Below are 21982 nucleotides of genomic sequence, written 5' to 3'. Positions count from 1 at the left end.
GCTAAGGGTGATGCACTTCTGGCCAAAGAAATACAAGCAAAAATTGCTAAATGGAACCTCTAAGAAAGAGCTTTAAAATGAAACAGAAAAGCTCTCTAGCTCTCTCCATTTTGCCCTCTGCCCCCTTTCTTCTCCCTGCTTGGAGGTGGAATAGCAACCTCAAAGTAACAGACATTAAAACCAGAAGCTCAGGATGACTGACTCATAAGATGAGTCTTCTGGCATCATAGAGCTGTTCCTTGACTAACTGTGACATGAATAAAACAAAATTTTTATTAGGTAAAACTATTATAGGCTGGTTTTTCTTTCTTTTTTTAGGATTAAAACAATTAACATACTATCTACCCTCTTAGCAAATATTTAAGTATACAATATTAATTATAGGTAATATGCTATACAGTAGATCTCTAGGACTTGTTCATCATGTAAAAGTGAAACTGTATCTTTTGACTAATACCTCCCTGTTTCCTCTACTCCCCATCTCCTAGCAAGCACCATTATACTCTCTGCTTCTATGAGTCTATTTTATATTCCTCATATAAATAGTATCATATACTATTGTGTCCTTCTGTGTCTGGCTTATTTCACTTAGCATATTGTCCCCCAGGTTCATCCAAGTTGTCAAAAGTGGCCAGGTTTCCTTCTTTTATTAAGGTTGAATAAAATTCCACTGTATGTGCATGACAAATTTTCTTTATCCATTCATCTGCAGATGAACACTTCAGTTGCATCCATGTCTTGGCTACTATGAATAATGCTGCAGTGAACATGAAAGTGCAGCTATCTCTTCAAGATCTGATTTAAATTTCTTTGGATTTATATCCTTAGTGGGGCTACTGAATCATATGGTAGTTCTCTATTAATTTTTGAGGAGCTTCCACACTGTTTTCCATAGTAGCTGCACCAAGGTACAGGCCCACAACAGTACACAAGGGCTCTCTTTTCTCCACATCCTTAACAAGACTTGTTACCTTTTGATTTTTTGATAAGAGCCATCCTAATAGGTGTGAGGCGATACTTCATTGTGATTTTGATGCGCATTTCCCGGATGATTAGTGATGATGATCACTTTACATGCACCTGTTGGCTATTTTTATGTCTCTGAAGAAATGTCTATTCAGTTCCTTTGCCCATTTTTAAATTGGGTTGTTTTTTTTTTTTGCTATTGAGTTGCAGGAGGTCCTTACATGTTTTGGATATTAATCTCTCATCAGCAATTGTGTACAACTCTACACTTTTATTCCCCAACCCACATACTATGTTACTGGTATCAGAATTTCTTTTTATATTGTATCTCTATTAACAAATTTCTGTAGTTGTAGTTATTCATAATATCTTGTCTTTACCTTTTATACTGCATTAAAAGTGATTTACATACCACCATTAGATTATTCCATTGGTCTATATTTGCCTATATATTTACCTTCACAGTGAGATTTACACTTTCATATGCTTTAATTTTGTTGTTCAGTGTTCTTTCATTTCAACTTGAAGAGCTCCCTTTAGCATGTCTTAAAAGGCAGATCTAGTTTTGACGAATTCCTTCTTCAGTTTTTGTCTGGGAAAGTCTTTTTCCTTAATTTCTTTCTTTTTTTCTTTTTCTTTTTTTTTTTTTTTTGCGGTACGCGGGCCTCTCACTGTTGTGGCCTCTCCCGTTGCAGAGCACAGGCTCCGGACGCACAGGCTCAGTGGCCATGGCTCATGGGCCCAGCCGCTCCGCGGCATGTGGGATCTTCCCGGACCGGGGCACGAAGCCGTGTCCCCTGCATCGCCAGGCAGACTCTCAACCACTGTGCCACCAGGGAAGCCCCCCATGGTCTCTTTAACTTCTCTTTACACCACCATAGTAGCTTTGCAATTAAAACCTTCAGTTTAGAACCAGTTTCTAAATACTTGCAATATTCTGGGGTCTAAGTCAGGGGTCATTAAACTACAAAACTACCTGGCTGGTTGTTCACTTTGTAAATAGTTTTACAGTAAAACATTTACTGGAACACAGCCACACCTATTCATTTTCAAACTGTCTACAGACAGTTCATACTAAAGTGGCAGAGTTATGACAGAGACCAGAGGGCCTACCAAGTCTTATTTACCTTTTGGTCCTTTAAGAAAAGTTTGCCATCCTTCATCTAAATAGCAACATTTAAGTGAGTTTAACCACAGTTTCTGGGAGATAGTTCAAAGTTTTAGTTGTTTCTAAATCAAGTTTTAGAGAAATGATACTCCTGTTGGTTTCATCACACTCCAGCCTCATGCTATTCTTAGAAACACATACTTTTGTTTTTAAAGTACATTTAAGTGGGTGTAAGAATTTTTCAATATTGCCAAAAATACTGAAAATATATAATTAGTAACGGAGGGAAAGTTTTGGGTATCTACACATGGAATTTAGAGATTATCCCAATTATCAGGTGACATCTCTATTTTCTGATTGGGAAACATAAAGAACATACTTTATTTCATTGCTTCTAAGACAGATTTCTTAAAATTTTAACTTCTTGATGTTGAGATATATTTTATAACCTATGGCATTACACACTCACTGTTAGCCAAGTGGCAATCATGACAAAGTAACATGAAAAATTTGTACTGACACTTTCTGGTAAGATCAAGAAAACATCAGAATCTGTGTAACTTAGATTCCATGTATATAGTAAATAAGAGGAGAAAGAAAGAATGGCAAGAGCAGGAAGAATATTCTGAGGTAACAGGATAAAAATAACTGATGTATGTTGTGGAAACACTACCAGTTTTTAAAAAACTATCTAAATGTAAGAATCATAAAAAAAGCTCATGCATATGAAATTTGCTCTTGCAGCTACTTGAATGAAGGTTACAAGTATTACAGAACCAATACTTCTTTCAATCCATTCTGATGTGTTCAGAGAAAGCAACAACTGTTCTTCAAATTCTACAGAAGAACTTAATCTAACTTCTTTAGTCTGTGAAATGGCAAAACAGCTTGGACAAAGAAAACGTAAGCTCATTTTTTAAAGCTGGGGGAATTTCTCGGTATGATGTTGAAAGAAATGTTACTTCTGTACTATTCCTGACACAAAGAAATAACCTGAATTGAATCATGAGGAAACATCAGACAAATCCAAATTTTCACATACTACAACAGAAAGTTTTCATTTTTGTCTTGGGTAACAAGGGGATTACGGAGACAACGGATAAAATCTGAATTAGGACTGTAGTTAGATAACAGTATTGTAAAAATGTTATTTAATTTCCTGACTTTCCTGACTTGATAATTGTACAGTGGTAATGTAGAGTTTTAGTAGATAGACACAGAAGCAAATAGGGGTAAAGGAGCACTGTGACATCATTTCCATACCTTTTTCTTCAATGATTCAGAAAAAATTAATTATATATTTATGTATGCAAATATGTATATACAAATACAAGCAAAGAAAGACAATGATAAAGCAAATAAGAAATAAAGTATTAACAATTGGGAAATCTGAGTAAAGTGTATATGGGAGTTCTTTGTACTATTACTGTAATTTTTCTGTAAATTTAAAATTACTTCAAAATAAAAAGTTAAAAATTGACACAATTTTAAGAAATAAAGTGTGATATGTTCAATACAAAATACTGAACAGTCAACCCATAGAGATTAGCTTATGTATTTATTTTAAATTTCTTTTTATGGTAAATTTTGCTTTCCAGAATTAATTTGAAGCAAATTCCATGTATACAATTCTAGAAATAATTCAGTAAAAAATAAAATAACCCTAAGGCTAATATCATATCTATAGAAATTAACATATGAATTTATTCCTAAGTGAGAAATACACTGAAAATACCTGCCAAAATAAGCAGTTCAGCAGTAGCTGTATTACTTATCCCGTCAGATTCTAAAAGAAGTTTTACTGAATGTTTCAAAGGTCATTAGCATAAAAATGTTTGAAATCTGTCGCACAGCAATTATTGCTAAATCTATCCTTCCAGCTTGGATAGAAATAATGACTATAGTAAAAAAAAAAGTTAATATTGCTACTTCCTTGTGTCTCAACACATATTTTAATACTGTAATCCATGTTCCTAAAGCCAAATCTGCTCCCACAGTACCAGAAAGAAAAGTTTGAATGCTGTGCATTTATTTTAAGACAGCATCAAAATATCAACTGCCCGCTGAATACACAGGTAAGTTATTTCTTCTTTCCTTTAAACATTACTACCAACTCAGTATAGTAGAATTCAGCATGTAGAATCCTTAATTTTGGAAATTAAGAAAAAAGTAATTTATCTTCATTTGTGGGCTAACAATTATTTTGAGGCAACAAAAATTTTTAATTAGAAAATTGTTAGACCTCAGAAAATTCAGGGAAATGAAAGACCTTGAAGACTGTGACTACAAGAAAAAGGGAAATTAAATAGGGACTTTTCATTGTTAACGATCAGTAACTGCTTCCCCATGTCTCATGCATCAACTAAATGTAAACAAGAAAATCTTTCTAATGAAAACAGAAATAAAAGCTGTAAAAGTTAAGAATTCTAAGATAGTAAATTATTATTCTCACAGTCTGAGAGATTTTATGTTGAATGCTCTTAATCCCACACATCACTAAGGATGAAGCAATAGAAGTGTTAATTTCAAAGTTATCTTTTGTAAAGGATGGCACTAAGATAAGAATGTCAACAGTGAGATTATAAACTGATTAATAAGCTAGGTATTTATTTCTTTAAAGTCAGATTTAGCATCATTTGGGTTTTTTAAACTTTAAAATATACTTAACACAAAATATTTCTTCTATTTCTTTTCTACTGCCTAAATAATAGCGTTAGCCCAAACCAATTCTAAAATAAAATTGCTTTAAAAAAAAAAAAACCTGGAAATATCTAACAGATAGAATGTAAAAATCTAAGTGGACATTAATAAAAAACAAAACATATAAAACAACTATAGTTTAATTCAATAGTAACAAAACCATAAAAGAATCAAATAACATTGGGAATCTAAACCTTCTTTAAGAAGGGACATAGTTGTATTTCAGTTATTTTCTACTTAACACTAACATATATTTAATATAAGAAAGGGTACTTCAATTACAGCTATATGTTCATTTTGTCTTTAAATAGAGATTAAGGGGAAAGTTTAAATATTTTTGTAGTGGGAAAACACAACACTGGTTTCATTATTAAATATTCATCCCCACTAAAAAAAAGACACAATGAACCAGTAAAAGCACTTCTTAGTTATACTAGATAAGTGCCTGACCTAAGGGTTCAGAATTACATTTCATTAGTACTTGAAACTTTTTTTAAAACCAAGAATTAAGAATTTGATTCGTTAAATCTCTTTATCTCAGTAATAGTTTGAACGCATTTTTTTTGTTTTTACAATAAACAAATCAACTGCCACATATTCTGGCCTTGTCAAAGTCACAACTGATCAGAAATCTATTATTATTCTTCATAAACAGTTAAAATTATGGTTATGACTTTTCTCTCAACAGTTTGCAAACACTATTTTACAGGTAATTCATATAGAACCAGAGCATTATCACTTACGTCATCACTCTGCTGGGCTTCCTGCATTACAAATTCTCGGACCATGGAAGGACTAAACTCTACTAGATAAGAAAATATATCTGTAGCAGCTGATCTGACTTGCAAATCATCCATGCCCTGATAAAAGGAAAATCAGGTTACTTAGAGACTGTGAACAAAAGTTATGCCTGCGTTCCCCCTTTTTCTCCCCAATCTATGCCAAACAAATTTTTGGATTTAGACATGGTACTGGAATCAAAACATATAATCTCTCCCATCCTTTTCTTTTACAAATATTAAAAACTTTAGGCAGCTCAATGATTAGTTTCTGCCAGTTTTTGTCTTTACCACCACAAAAATAAATATTCAGAGAATTTAAATATAAGAATCAGCACAGGATTATAAAGCACTGCTTTACAAATGCTGCAAAAAAATTTGGGGGGTGGGAGGGAGGATTCTTGATTTAAATATATGCAAAAATATGAATGAGGTCTCCTAGTTAAGGCTTTAAAACTTTCCAGAAGCTGTCTTTGGTCCTGTTTGCCAGTTAGGCCTTAGTAACTGATTCTCCCTTTTATGACTCTCCTAATAGAGGATGATTTTGAAAACAATCTGGGTATTTTCACTCTTTTCCGTAACTTAGTTTTCTAAGGTAGTGATTTTGAATGCTTTTTCCCTATCAGTACATGAAGGATACATGATTCAAAGATAAAAATCTCCAGGTGATTCTGAAAACATTCCCTAACTTAGCAGTTCTCAAAGTGTGGCCCAGGGAACCCTGGAGAGGGGTCTCACACACTGAAAAGTGGGGTTATAACACCCTTTTCAAAATTGCATGAGATTAAAACTATTTTCGTAATATTATTTATTATGAAAATAAATATTAAGGCATTACTGGCCTTTTCCACTCCCAGTCTATCACAAGTATAGTGGGGTTTTCCAGAGGCTACAAGATGTAATATCGTTAACAGATTAAATGCAGACGCTGCTATGAGAACCTAGCTATCTTTTATTACGCCAGGCATCAAAGGGATTGGCAAAAAATGTGAAACAATGCCACTTGTCTCACTAAAATTTTTTTGTTTTGGAAAAGTTATTTTTTCATGAAAGTTATATTAGTTATCTTAACATATAATGGGTTATCATCATTTTAAAATGAATTAATAAGTACTTAAAATTTTCTCAGTTTTAATTTTTCATACAATAAATGCCAGTGGATAAAGCTCATATAAACAAAAGTAGGAGAGAGAATCACTCCCTTAACCCCATATTGTAGCACGAGCCCCCTTGGTCCAGTCTGCCCTTCTCCCATTCACTGGTCTAAAAAGGAAAGGTATTTTATTAGTTTCTATGAAACATACTTAATTTTGTTATAGAAGAGATAACAGTCTCGTAAAACCATGTGGGATTTTTATTTACTTGAAGCCATATTATATGAATCATATGTTAATATTACAAATTTAAGTTAATAAAAATCTGAAGAGGTTTTATGACTCACTACCAAATGAATCATAATCTAAAATTACAAAATTCAATATGCATTACTATAAAAAATTATTTCCCATCCACAATATAAATCTATTACAAATTCACAATTTCAAAAACATGAAAAGAAGCTATATAATTACCATTACAATTTCAAGAGCAGGAAGAATCCCCAACTTTGCCAAAGTTTTGAAAAATGCATCCCTGTTTTGAGGTTGTAATGTCTGAGAAAATGCACAAAATTCCTTGAAAAAATTAACCTGTAATGTTAGAAAGAATAGTGAGAAGTTGACACACATTAAAAGTAACTCTGAGGCAAACTGTAATGTGATCTACCACAGTGTGGAATTAACCTTCTCAGGGACCTAGAGTTTTTAGGGTATCCTGGCTCCTCAAAAGCTAAAGAACATAGAAACCATGCTATAATAAATGGTGGCTGGGTTTTCAGGGAACACTCATAAAGCACAATTCAATTTTTAAGAATTGTAAGGAACATTAGAGATTTCCTAGAATAAAGGGCTAATTTTATAAATGAGAAAACTGAGAAATAACTATACCAAAGATGACGTGGCTGATTTTAAGTCAGCAATCTTTCATTACTTCTTTAGTATCTGATTATAAGGTTTGAAAAACTGGCAAACTGCTGGTACACAGCAATCACCATTCTCTTTCCCCAGAGCATGGTTTATATCTCAAAAAAGTGATTACCAACACATTCTAAAGAAGAAAAACACTTCCAAGAACCAATTCATTCGTTTATTCAAGAAGGATTCTCCCTACCTCTTGTTTAACAAAACAAAAAAAGCATCTCAATAATGTATCTACAACCATAAAAATGTGTGAGTTTGTACTTCTGTCCTAACATAAACCACGTCTTGATTTTGTAATTTATAAGGCACATATTCCCTCACTGGGAGGAATAAAACCACGTCAAAATATCTCTAAAAACTTCTATGATATACAAAACAGTAAGTTTTAGAAACTTTGCAAATAATCATTTCATAGTATAATTTAAACACAGGTGACCCTTGAACAATACAGGGGTTGGAGTGCCCACCCTCCACTAAGTCAAAAACCTGTGTGTAACTCTATAGTAGGCCCTCCATATCTGTGGTTCCGCATGCAACCTTGGACCATGTAGTTCTGTAGTATTTACTATTGAAAAAAATCTGTGTCTAAGTGGAACCTGCAGTTCAAACCCACATTGCTCAAGGGTCATCTGTTTATATCTTTCATAGTAATTACAAAAATTTTTCTCTTAAATTAACAATTTCAATATTAAAAGCTGTGTATGCCAAAAGAGTAAGTGCTCTTTAAGGGTGTGAATTTCAGTAATAAATAACTTACCAATTCACGTCGTTTATCATCATCCGTGGCCTCATCTGTTAATTGTGCAAAAACTTCAGACAAAAACTTTTCATCTTCCTACAATGAGAAAAAATAATTACTATGAATTTAATAAAAGTATAAAGTTATACTCATTTATATGATTTCACAAACTATAATAAAAATAGCTGAAAACCTAAGAGCAATTCCATTACAAAACCTAAAATTCCAGGTATATTCATATTATAATTTTCAAAACTTGACTACACCATTCAATATTAGTTAGACATATTAATACCTTGTTCAATCAGAAACCTCAACTATAAAGAACTCTTTGAAAAACAAAAAATAGATGTTCAAGAGGTCATGCATGAAAACTCTATTTACCTTAACCGAGAGCCTCTCTAGCTCCCTTTCAGGGTCTATTTATTTACGCTTAATTTAAACGTAATTCAAACAAGTCTGAAGATCTCATTAGTCCACAGTGGATTAGAAAAATGAGAGTTACAAACACGGCAATAAAGAACACTGAATTCTGGCAGTGATAAGATTATAAAGGTTAACTGTGATTATCTTTTGGTGATGGATTATGAGTGATTTTCTTTTTTGCTCATCTGTATTTTCCAATTTTCTATAATAAATATGGACAATTAAATTACAAAGGAAAAACTGACATGAATATTGAAATTTACTTTAGAGATTTCCATCAAAGTGTGCTGAAAGAAAGTTATGCTTTTAAGTTTCAATAATCTTCAAAATTCACTTTTATGAAATATAATTTGAATACTTTTAAGTAATTAAAATAGCATAACCTAAAAATATTTGTAATAGTGATAACTGCATGGTTGATAATAAAATCAAAGCATGACATATAAAGGATATAGCTAATATACCTGCCCTTTCTCTTACTGTGAATCATCCATGAAGTGGTATCAATCCCTTAAAGCCTTTCTGAAATAAGGTAGAGCACATATGAAAAAACGAATGAAAAGCACTAGTTATGGTCATGGAAAATATAACATGCTCTCCCGCTAAACATCCTTTGGAGCTATTCAAAGACACATCACTAACAGATAACACCTTTTTTGACTCAGAATAGTGTTCGTTTTGTTACTTAGTTGACTCCTTTTGGATCTTATGTATGGAGGCCTGAATCATCTATCTACCTTCTGAGAGAGTTCAACTACATAAATAATCTTTTACTTATCCCTCAAATCACTTTTTCATCTCAGTATTTTAGGTTTTGTTGAATAAGCACATATTTACCTCAACTTATACCTTTTATAAATTTTTATCTTCCTGCACCTCTCCCAGATTAAATCTTCCTTTCCTGTCTAAAGATTTTTAACTTTTTCAGAATCTTTTCATAGGAAAATAGTTCCAGTTCTTTGATAAATGCAATTTCCCATTTAAATTCTTCTTATATGACTCATTATTTGTTTGCTGATGGCTAGAACTGCATAAAGTATTACAGAAGCAATTTCAAGTATTACAGTCTGCTAGGAGAATGCTTTCCAATTCCTAGTATATTTCTTTTCTGATCTCTAACATTATTTTTGATATTATTCTACACAAGCACTCTGTTCCAATGTATTAAGGGAGCGATGTTAGGTAGCTTAAAGCCTATCATAGATATAGCTGGAAAGTTTCCCCTAAATCCCTGGTTCTTCAAGTAATTAGTTTCTTTAGATCACTTTAGTTTTTCTTTTCTATTTCATTTTAAGAGCTTTTAATAAATCATAATTATTTTAAGTCATATTGTGCATGTTTACTATTTTGGATAACAAAACCTTAAAGGGAAAAGATGAGCTCCTCCTAAAAAGTCTGAAATCGAACTTTTTTCTTTGTGATGATGTAAAAATGGGCACACATACAAAACCAAAATCCCAAACCTAGGACCCATGCAACATTAAAAATTCTAAAAGGATCACGTAGACACAGAAATTTAGAATTAGATGAGGCTTTAACAGAGTACCTAGAGATTGCCTAGTCTAATTTTAAAAGTCCATCCCAAAGAATGGATTTATCAGAAGCTAGCTAGTGATAAAGATGGATTTAGAATCCTGGTCTCCTGCATAATGAAGTTCTGTCACTCCCACAACAGAAAATATACAGGATAGATTCCTAAGTAGGAATCAAACCAAAGCAAAATATACACACAAACTAGAATGGGCCAAGTCCAGTATGACAAAATTTAATACGTTAAATCCTACACTTGAGTCCAAAAACCTCTAAAACAAAACCATATTATTGCAAAGTTGTTTTCTTAATGGTGTTGGAAGGTTTTACATATTAAATTAATGGGATGAAAGGTTAGAAAGTTCAGTGCTGAAATCTTGCAAAATATGTCAAAAAAGAACTAAACCACTGATCCCACTGGGTTTGTTTTTCACCCAACTCTTATCTATGGAATAGTGAAAATTTATGTTAACATGCTAAAATGTCAACATTTGAGATACCTGTCCTTAATCATTTCTAGTGCAGGGAGAAGTTAAAACTTCTTGTTCTGAAAAGGATCTTAACTCTATAGCTGTCTATGTGGAAATAACCTCAATTTACTGGCTTTTTGGAATTTAATTTATAAAACATTTTAAAGTATATTTCTCAATTCTGGACACAAGGGATTTTGACCTGTAATTAGGTAGAAAATTCAGGTTAACTAAAATCTTATGTCCCTATCATGGTTACGATAATCTCAACATGTATTAGAGTATATATTAGGAGCCAGTGACCACCCTAAGTGCTTTCATATAATTTCTCAGTTAATTAACCTAATTTAGGTTAGGAGTTATCTATGTAGTTTTATACTACCTCATTTTGGTCGAGTTAGATAAAATTCTTACATTTTTACTTGCCCTATGTAACTAATGCAACAACAGGCTAATACTTATTTAAGAAGCTACAGATATGCATACTAGTTAGCCAGATGGGTATCTGGAAACATCTAATGCCTGCAGGGAAATCTCAGAGATGGGCTTTAGGAAATGAGCCTTTAGAAGCCAATGGCCATAATCTTGCTTTCTCCTCACACACTGTTGAAAACAGAATTCAGCATCACGGCTGACACGTAAGAGATAGAAGTGGTAAACCTTAAGTAAACAACAGGTAGCTCACGATATCTGGCTATTTCATAAAATGCCTTTCATGGACCAGAAATGAGTAAAACTTGGTTTATATAACTTTCACAAATAGACCTATGACAGAATGTATAAAATGACATAGAAAGTTATAAATATTTACAGATTAGTTTGCATAATTTATTTTCAAAACATAAAAAGCATTATGATTTACTATTATGGATTTGGCAACTCTTCTGAAGTCAAAAGCAGTCATTTGAAAGCTACACTTGAGCTTCTGTTACTGGGTCCTTTATATCAACTACATTGACTATGGGCTTATTTCCAGTCTCCTGAGACTATAACTTTTTCTGTCAGCAAGTGAAATGGCACCCTGAATTGTACAGTATGGTTTTAAAAAGTGGGTCCCATGTATTATAAATGGAACCCAATGTGTAAGTCCAACTTGCCTCACACTTATTACTGTGGAATAATGAAAAACTGCCTGGTGAAAGAATTATCTGGGAAGTAAATCCTATACAAAAGTAAAGTTATAATGGTGAATAACGGTTGGAAGTATCATGAAATGGAATCTCATAGGTAAGTACTGAGACAGACATTCTTAACTTTTTGGTCTCAGGACCCCTTCAAACACTTAAAAACTACTAAGGACCCCAAAGAGCTTTTATTATGTGGGTTATGTTTATCAGTATTTACCATAATTAAAACTGAGATGCTTAAAAACATTAATTTTCATTAAAAAATAAGCTATTATGTTTGTATAAATATTTTTTTATGAGGAACAACTGTATCATCCAAAATCATAAACATTTAGAAAGAAGAGTGGCCTTGTTTTACATTTTTGCAAATCTCTTTAATGTTTGGCTTAACAGAAGACAGCTAGATTCTCACATCTCCTTCAGCATTCAATCCATTGTGATATGTTGTTTTTTTTGTTTTTTTGCGGTATGTGGGCCTCTCATAGTTGTGGCCTCTCCCATTGTGGAGCACAGGCTCCGGACATGCAGGCTCAGCGGCCATGGCTCATGGGCCCAGCCGCTCCGCGGCATGTGGGATCCTCCCGGACCGGGGCACGAACCCGTGTCCCCTGCATCGGCAGGCGGACTCTCAACCACTGCGCCACCAGGGAAGCCCGATATGTTGTTTTGGTTGAAGTACATGAAGAAAATACAGCCTCACGGTGACAGAAAGTTGGAAAAGGAAAAACTTCACAGACTTCTCTGAAACGGCTTCAGGTACTCCCAGGGGTCCACAGACATTACTTGAGAACCACTAACTACACTAAGTACTATAGTAGCAGCTCAATAAACTTAGTGACTGATGTGTAAATAACAAAGGCAGTTATGCAGGAAACTGTTAGTATACTATCACAAGTAAAGCAAAATCTTCAAAATCATGCTTACCAAACTGTTAGGGTATAAAGGATTAACATGATATAAACATGGTATAAGATTCCTACTTTACAACTCAAGGAGAGAGAATAAAATCAACTTCCATAGCAAATAATCTATCATTTACTGAAAATTAATGAATGTTTCTCAATTCTGGCTGCACATCTGAATTATTTCGGAAGCTTTAAGCACACACACTCACGCATATCCCCAATAATAACTAGGTCTCACAAAATGGAATAAAAAATATTAAAAAAAACAGCTGCCTGTTTCGGATGATGAAAAAGTTCTGGAAATGGATAGTGGTGATGGCTGCATAACACTGTGAATGTACTCAATGCTATGAATTGTACACTTAAAAATTGTTAAAATTTTGAATTTTAGGTCATGTATGCTCTACCACAAGTTTTTAAAAACAAAAAGTTAAAAAAAAAACCCAGCTGCATGATAGGACATTTAGAAATATAAAAGGTCACATTGAGAAATGATTCTTCTTCAGAAAACTATGAGATAAAGCCCTGTTTTCTATGCTTGATAGTACAATTAAAGTAAACAAAAGAAATCTTTCAAAACGAAGGAATGAACACCAGCTTACCTATTAAGGGGACTAAATATCTGAAAACAAAATTATGAAGAACACCTCAGTTTACTTACCTGCAACATGCTGACTATTTCAACTTTGTTGAAGAAAATAAAAGATGTAAGAGTAGAAAGAAAATTCTCTTCAAAAACTGATGGTGTAGGCAAAATTATGTCCTGAATGTACTGTACCCTGTAAGTCTGATGTATTTTTTGCCTTAGTTCAGAGTCTGTTATTGGTATAACTTCCTTAAACTTTGCAGTTTTGGTCAAGAATTCTCTGTGCCTTTTTGGCTGAGCCAAAGCAGGGTCATATTCAAGGCATCCCACGACATCCATGATACACTCATCAGAAAACATTACCTCAAACAGAGTTGCCTTATTTAGGAATAAGATTCCTCTAATAATTTCATACAAATGGTGTAAGCCTTCAGTGTTTTCTAGGTTCTCACAAGCTTGGAACAGCTGCAGTAGTTTTTTAATATAGCCTTCATTTTCCAAGGCCAGAGCCAGCTTTTCCCTACGGATAGGTGAGGAGAGAACTGAGGTAACTAAGTCAGCAATCTCTTCAAGTTTATTGAGTTCACATGTGGGCAGGTCAATCAGATGACTGGTTTCAGGCATTTCTTCAAATCGTTCTTCTTCTGATTCATCAATGAGGTCCTGTGTGACTTCCACTGATGGATCCTTACCTTGAACCTAAAAATATCCAAGTACAGCTGGTTACCTTAAAATACAAAAGAATTCAGAATTTTGGGAATCAAATCACTGATCATTCAATTTTTAAAAAAAAATAAATTTCTTTTTCTTAGGCCACGACTCACAGCATGTGGGATCCTAGTTCCCGACCAGGGATTGAACCCCTGCCCCCACTAGACTGCTGGAAGTCCCCTGACTAGTGAATTTAAGTAAAAATCAATACTTTCAAGGAATCAATACTAATAGTCATTGTTAATTAAAAGTGAAGTCTAGAGGGGGAAAATACAACTAGTTTAGAGTCAGTTATTTGAGTCTTAAGTTACTGACTGCAGATGGTTTCACCTCTAAATTTCCCAACTTACAACTTGAGATTAACTCTGATCCCTAATAACCTGAATATTTCAGCTAACGTTATGTTGTTTGATATTAAATTATGTAATAACCACTTGCAGTTGTTTACTAAATTCACTCTACCTAGTAGAGTGTATTTTGCAGAAAGTAACTCTCTTCCGTTGGTCCCCCAAAATTACTATGTATGACAAAGCACCATCACACTGGCTAACAAGGACACTACTGAGTTCAAACCAAATTAAAACCCAACTCCCTGTATATTCAAGAGTAAGAAAATATGATTTCCTCAAAATACTTTCGAAATTCACTTTTGGAAAAGTATTTGCTTTTGCTCTGAGCCTGAAGCTGATAAATAGACTAATAAATAAAGTCTATTCTTTTAAAAACTGGCATTCATTTAACATCTGTGATAAAGCCTTCAAGTATTATCTAGATAAAAATCACAACATAATGAATAAAGAACTGCTTTATGATTCAAGAAAAGCATGGCTAACAGATTTTCTATAATGAATTACTCTAACAAAAAATGTTTAGAACTTTACTTTTCATAAATTTTTCTAATTCATAATCCAAGAGTGCAATCATCCTCTCTTCTCCACCTTAAAACATCTCGAATATCCTAAGCAGAAAAAGTTCCACAAATTTCCAAATCCACCAAAGCAACATATGAAAAAAGACCTAAGAACTCAGAGAAAAATGTAGACGGATATACTGATGCATACAAGATACTTTTTTTCCCTAGAGGAATGAGAGTATTTCTTTTACTTCTGAGTTCTCAACAGAGTAGCTGAGCTTAGGGAGGATGACACATAAATATAAGAGAAAATATAAGTAACAAGGTCATAAGAACAGTTCAGATAAAATGCCTTGGAAACTCAGAGGAGGGAAATTCCAGCTCTTGGGGTGTGGGTGAGCAGAGAACACAAGGAAGGAATCATAAAAGCAGTGGCATTTCATAAAAAGGAATGAAACTGGGTCATTTGTAGAGTCGTGGATGGATCTAGAGACTGTCATACAGAGTGAAGTAAGTCAGAAAGAGAAAAATAAATATCGTATATTAATGCATATATGTGGAATCTAGAAAAATGGTACAGATGAACCAGTTTGCAGGGCAGAAACAGAAACACAGATGTAGAGAACAAACGTATGGACCCAAAGGGGGGAAAGTGGCGGGGGCGGTGGTGGTGGTGGTGGTGGTGGGATGAACTGGGAGATTGGGATTGACATGTATACAGTAATATGTATAGAATAGATAACTAATAAGAACCTGCTGTATAAAAAAATAAATAAAATAAAATTCAAAAAAAGAAAAAAAAACAGTGGCATCTGAGATTTTAAGTGGACCTTCAAAGATAGGTAAGATTCTGAGGGGAGATAAAGGTACCCAAAGTGCAAAGGGAAGAGCACAGAGCCAGAGAAATGGAAATATGTGACATGCATATGGCAAACAGCAAAAATGGAAATGTAGACTCTAGCCAGATCATGAAAAGTCAAGCTAAAAGACCTGCATTACTGTTCAGGGAAGTGAATATGTAGCACTGTCCTTTAGAAAAGTAACCTGGCATCAGCTGCATGAGACAAATTTGACAATATAGATAAATTAGGGTGTTATTCCAAAGGCTACATGAACAACTGAATTTGGATAGTGATGTTGGGACAGATATGGGATAGCTACAAAAGAGAGAAGGAAACACAATGACCCTATAGTTTTAAACCCATCATTGGGAAGATTATGGCTTCTTTAACAAAAGCTGGGAATGTGGGAGAGGAATGCTAGGAAGAGTTCAGTTTTATTAAGTTTGAGTTGTTTGAATATCCAGCTGGCAATTCAATCTGTGGGCCTACTACTCTGGAAAAAGAATAGGACAGAAGATAGAGATTTGGCATTAGGGTAACAGTTAAAGCCAGAAGACTCTGACACTAATCAGAGAAAAGAGAAAACGTAGTGTGAGGGGAAGGAAGAAGAATCAGAGGTTACAAAGAACAAATAAGAGGAAAACAGGAGTTAACTTACACTTCAAATGAACATAGTTTGCATATGTTTAAGAATAAAAGCACAGCTCCAGAACCATGCATGTAACCACTAGGTTACAGCATGTTTATTTCTTTGTTATCTAGTATTACCCCTTACAAGCTTCCTGGATTCATCCTGAACGTAACCCTGACTGATCTAATCTGTCAACATCACATAAACCCAAGTGTCTACCTGGATGACAACAGTGCTGTCCACCAGATATTTCTGGTTCTCTCCCTCTTGTGGCACGTGAGTTCATTGCTTCCATGAAGTTACATGTAGCTGTGTGACTTGCTTTGGCCAATAAAAGTGCCATGTATAACTTCTGGGAAGAGCTTTCAAAAACCAGTGCTTTGATTTGCCACCTTTCTTTCCCACTTTGCAATAATCATGGAAGTATTAAAATGAATTCTCTATCAACTTGGGTCCCTGAGAGGCTCTGTTAAGCACAGCCCCTTCCTCTCCAACACTGGTCAAACAGCATTAAGGGGGCTTCCCTGGGTGCAGTGGTTAAGAATCCACCTGCCAATGCAGGGGACACGGGTTCGAGCCCTGGTTCGGGAAGATGCCACATGCCGCGGAGAAACTAAGCCCGTGCGCCACAACTACTGAGCCTGCGCTCTAGAGCCCACGAGTCACAATTACTGAGCCCACGCGCCACAATTACTGAAGCCTGTGCGCCTAAAGCCCATGCTCTGCAACGAGAAGCCACTGCAGTGAGAAGCCTGCGCACTGAAACCAAGAGTAGCCCCCGCTCACTGCAGCTAGAGAAAGCCCCCGTGCAGCAACGAAGACCCAACGCAGCCAAAAATAAATAATTTAAAAGAAAACAGCACTAAGGAATAAACCAAACTTTTGTTGTGATAAGGTTCATGGTAAGTCCACACTATCAGTAGGCTTCTCGATGAAAATTTCTCTTTTCCACACTCCTATCCTAGTCCCTTATAGCTACTGCTTTAATTTTTTTCCCTTTTCAAGGGTCAAACACTATTACTTTCCCCTTTAAATCTCATAAGAGAGAACTTTGTCCCTTTGGGAAAAAAAGAGGCCATCAGTACTCAACTTCCTCCAACATTCTTCTTTTCCATCTCACAACTTATCTTCATTCAATTCCTTTATCTGTTTAAAAGAAAATGTCTCTACCATTTTCTGAGGTTAGAACTTCCATATGTACTTCTGATTTTATGCTTTCTAAGAGCTCAATATGTATCAATTATCTTAGCTCTTTTTTAAAAAATTAATTAATTTGGTTGTGCTGGGTTTTAGTTGCCAGCAGGTAGGCTCCTTAGTTGTGGCATGTGGGCTCCTTAGTTGTGGCACGCGAACTCTTAGTTGCAGCATGCATGTGGGATCTAGTTCCCTAACCAGGGATCGAACCCAGGCCCCCTGCACTGGGAGTGCAGAGTCTTAACCACTGTGCCACCAGGGAAGTTCCTTAGCCCTTGTTTTTGTAATTTCTCTCCCCACAATGATTCTTTTGTTCTGTCATTCACCATTCCCCTTAAGATACTTATTGCTCTTTGAGCTGTCAATCTTTTTCAGAGAGGAGTTCTATTTTCTTATTATAAGGGGTTAAGAAATGACAAAGAAACAGGCTTTTTATTGAAATTGTTCTTTCAAAGGTCAGCAATGACCTCCCAGAATTAAAAAGTAAAACACAACGTATGGTTCTGTTGAATACAACACAGTAGCTGGGAGCAATAAACTAAATGTATACTCAGCAACATGGCTAGATCTTAAAAGTACAGTACTGAGTTGTGCAGTAAAAAATTAACCTTGCTAGACCAGCAGAGTGGCCAAACCTAACATTGCTTTCAAAGGCGGAAATGTTTGCGTAAAAATCAATGACAAATGGGGAGGAGAAATGGTAACAGAGGGCAAAGGAATAAATAAATAGGTAATGTAATGAAGGAAATCTAATATTAACACTGGTGCCTTACAAAAAGCTCAGAGTAAGAGACGATATTCTCTTAGCTCAATTGTAACAGATGCCTGGAAGGGTGAAGCCATATGTTTCCCAAGTCTACCACTGCTCCTGGGACTCAACAAGGTCGAATGGAAGTTTGTAAGTCTACTTGATAGAGCTGACACCACCCTGGGAGACACTGTCATACAATATGATGAACTGGACCAATTATTAATGACTGAGTGGGATTCTTATAACGTGCCAGTATCTACTGACTCTTACTTTTTTCAGGTTACATCTACTACCATACCGCAATATGGTATAACATTGCCACTGTTGATCCAACTACCTCATGTACATAAGCCTTATGATAATATTGATATTATCATCAAATGTATTAGGAAACTGAATTAAAGCCTCCTTAGCATGTAATGTTGATAGAAAATGGCATGAGGAATAAGTGGACTTACTAACTGTTAACCATCAGCTAATTTCTATACTAAAGAGTTCTCTACGAGTTTACCATAAGGTACAAACTGTGGTAGATCAAGGAGGGTAATGAGCAATCAAAATAGTGCAAAAATATAAAAAGTAAACCATGGCTTTATAGGATAGAATAGTTGTTGCTTTAAATCTACTCCTAGCCCAGACTGACTCCTCCAAATGTTAGGCATATTCATACTGATACTATTGCTCTGTCATATAAATGCTACACTAAGTGTAGATGCTTAGACAAATATGACCATTTTGCTGTAAGTCTTGGCCAAGGGCCAAAGGGTGGCCTTTGCAGTAAAGAACTAATCTTGCCCAAAGAAAGGTTTGGACCTTGCCTAACTCCTGAGAGTCAACCTCTAAGCACTCTGAATATCCTATCTGTTGGGAGTTTTTTTGTTTACCTTGGGCTATGCTGGACAGTCCACATACATGTGTGGATAACTGTATGGTTTATGGAGGAGATCTTGGGCCACACAATATCAGCTCAACCTCTGGGAGTGCTGGAAGCTAGAGTTAGCCACATGGGTATTCAGCCTGCTTATATGACTAACACCCCAATGAAAATGCTGGGCACAAAGGTTTGGGTAAGCTTCCCTGGTCAGTAATACTCTGTACATGTTGCCACCCATCGTTGCTGTGAGAAGTTAAGTGCTGTCTGCATGACTATTCTGAAAAGAGAAAATTGGATACTGATGCCTGGAACTCTCCTAGACTCTGCCCGATGTGCCTTTTCCCAATGGTAATTTTAACCTGAATCACATCATTGTAATAAACTGCACCATGAGTATAATAGCTTTGTGGAGTTCTCTAAGTCTTTCTAGTGAATTAGTGAACCTGTGAGTGGTCTTGGGGACCTCCCGAACTACATGAGTGAAAAGAGTAAAAAACAAATTTCAGCGAAAAGTTCTAAGACAAAAGTACAAAGTCATTAAGAATATATATATATATATCCAAGAACATATATTAAACGGCATGTGCTGAGGTGTGGGGAGGGGAAAAGTGGGGCAAAGTATAACTGAATATGCTGATCACTGGAAAATATTAACCACAATATAAATTTATGTTCTAGCAGGCATGTAATTCAACACCCTAGTTCTAAATAAGATGTTTGTCTTCTGTTTTATTCACTCATTCTTCAAATATATACCGAGTACATACACAACGTGTGCCAGTTGCCATGCTGGTATTGGAGGGAGAAAACAAAATAAAATATCACGTTTCAGTAATTTATCATAAAAAAGATTAGTCTTTATATACTGCTATAATATTCTGAACAGCCTTATAAATATTATGGAAAAGTAATCTTTCATTTTGAAATTATTGCCTTCATTATTTACATGGAATATTTTGCCCCCCATTTCATAGATGAATGAATTCATGGTTTAAGTTTATTGAATTAAGAACTGAACAGCACGTATTTATGAACTGCATATGTATGTCTGCAATAGAGGTCCCTTTTTTTTAGATCTTACACCTCACTTTACAGAAGACTTTGCAAACATAAAATTCAATCTCAATCCTTGGAGAGCACATGAGATAACAAAGGGTAAAAATGAAGACCTTCTTGCCATCACCATCCACAGGTTTAAAAACAGGCAAAACAAAAAGGTGAAATATTAACAAAACAATTAGGATTATATTCTTATGTATATTGTACAAATTAAAGAAATAGCATATTTACTAATGTTTTCAACTGTTCATCAACTAGCATTCTAGTACGTATGTATACTAATAATGCTCCAGCAATACATGATGCATACATAATCAGATAGGAGGTAGGAAAGAAACAAACCATCTACTCCCAGATAAGAAAAGTTTAGTGATCTAGAGCCATGTGTCAAATAAACTTTCTATGGAATGGTAAGATTCTTACTACACTTTCGTAGGCCACTTTATTACGCTGTTTGGCACTGTTATTGGGAGGACCAAGGAAAAAGAATGCTTGTGGTCAGATCCATAAAGCTAACTCAAGAACCGTCAGTGAGGGCTTCCCTGGTGGCACAGTGGTTGGGAGTCTGCTTGCCAATGCAGGGGACACGGGTTCGAGCCCTGGTCTGGGAAGATCCCACATGCCGTGGAGCAACTAAGCCCACGTGCCACAACTACTGAGCCTGCGCTCTAGAGCCCACGAGCCACAACTATGGAAGCCCACGTGCCTACAGCCTGTGCTCTGCAACAAGAGAAGACACCAAAATGAGAAGCCCGCTCACCGCAACTAAAGAAAGCCCACGCGCAGCAACAAAGACCCAACGTAGCCAAAAATGAATAAATAAATAATAAAAAAAAAAGAACCTTCAGTGATAAGAATCCTTAGAGGTAAAGCTGGTATAAGTGAAATGACGACAGTCAAAAAACACTATAGGGACTTCCCTGGTGGCACAGTGGTTAAGAATCTGTCTGCCAATGCAGGGGACATGGGTTCAATCCCTGGTCCGGGAAGATCCCACATGCCGCGGAGCAGTTAAGCCCATGTGCCACAACTACTCAGCCTGCGCTCTAGAGCCTGCGCTCCACAGCAACAGAAGCCACTGCAATGAGAAGCCCGTGCACTGCAACGAAGAGTAGCCCCCGCTCACCGCAACTAGAGAAAGTCGGTGCTCAACAACAAAGACCCAACGCAGCCAAAAATAAATAAATTTATATTAAAAAAACCTGTAATAGAAGATTAGCCTAGGCAACCACTGAAACACAGTGATCTCCATTTACAGAAAATAGTAATTAAAAATGAATTTTATGATTTACCAACTGTCATGGCCCAGATTTGCCCAAGGAGACATAACTACTAAATGTAATGTGGTACCCTGAACGGGATTCTGGAACACTGACATTTAAGCTGAGGAAATCTGAATAAATGTAGAATTTAGTTAATAATAATGTATAAATAATAATAATACATAATAATGTATGAATATTAGTTCATTAATTGTGACCAATATGTATACTAATGTAAGATGCTAATAGGGAAAACTATTTAATAGGGGAAACTGTGAGGGGAGGAGATATCAGGCAGAGGAATATATAGAAACTATTTTCTGCTCATGTTTTCCATAAATCTGACACTTCTAAAATAAAAACTTCATTAAAAAAATTCCAAGGCACAACTGAAACATATACTTCACTTAAAAAAAAAATTCTAGTTACCCTGAGAGTTACCACCTATCCT

General features: G+C 35.4%; 1 protein-coding gene across 2 annotated transcripts in view; it reads right to left on the bottom strand.

Annotated features, from left to right (window-relative positions):
* The window catches only part of PPP4R3B (protein phosphatase 4 regulatory subunit 3B), a 63205-nt gene that overhangs the window by 28684 nt on the left and 12539 nt on the right, over positions 1 to 21982 (bottom strand). For both annotated transcript variants that reach the window (XM_060026578.1, XM_060026577.1), the window contains exons 4-7: positions 13430 to 14053; positions 8329 to 8406; positions 7125 to 7241; positions 5518 to 5634 (exon numbers count right to left, since the gene is read on the bottom strand). In XM_060026578.1, coding sequence (XP_059882561.1) covers positions 5518 to 5634; positions 7125 to 7241; positions 8329 to 8406; positions 13430 to 14053 — 936 coding nt within the window. The remainder of the gene's footprint in view (positions 1 to 5517; positions 5635 to 7124; positions 7242 to 8328; positions 8407 to 13429; positions 14054 to 21982) is intronic.

The sequence above is a fragment of the Delphinus delphis genome, chromosome 12, assembly GCF_949987515.2.
Source record: "Delphinus delphis chromosome 12, mDelDel1.2, whole genome shotgun sequence".
In the NCBI taxonomy this organism is placed as follows: domain Eukaryota; kingdom Metazoa; phylum Chordata; class Mammalia; order Artiodactyla; family Delphinidae; genus Delphinus; species Delphinus delphis.
Note: the sequence above shows the minus strand (reverse complement) of the source record. Positions and strands in the feature narration are given on the sequence as shown.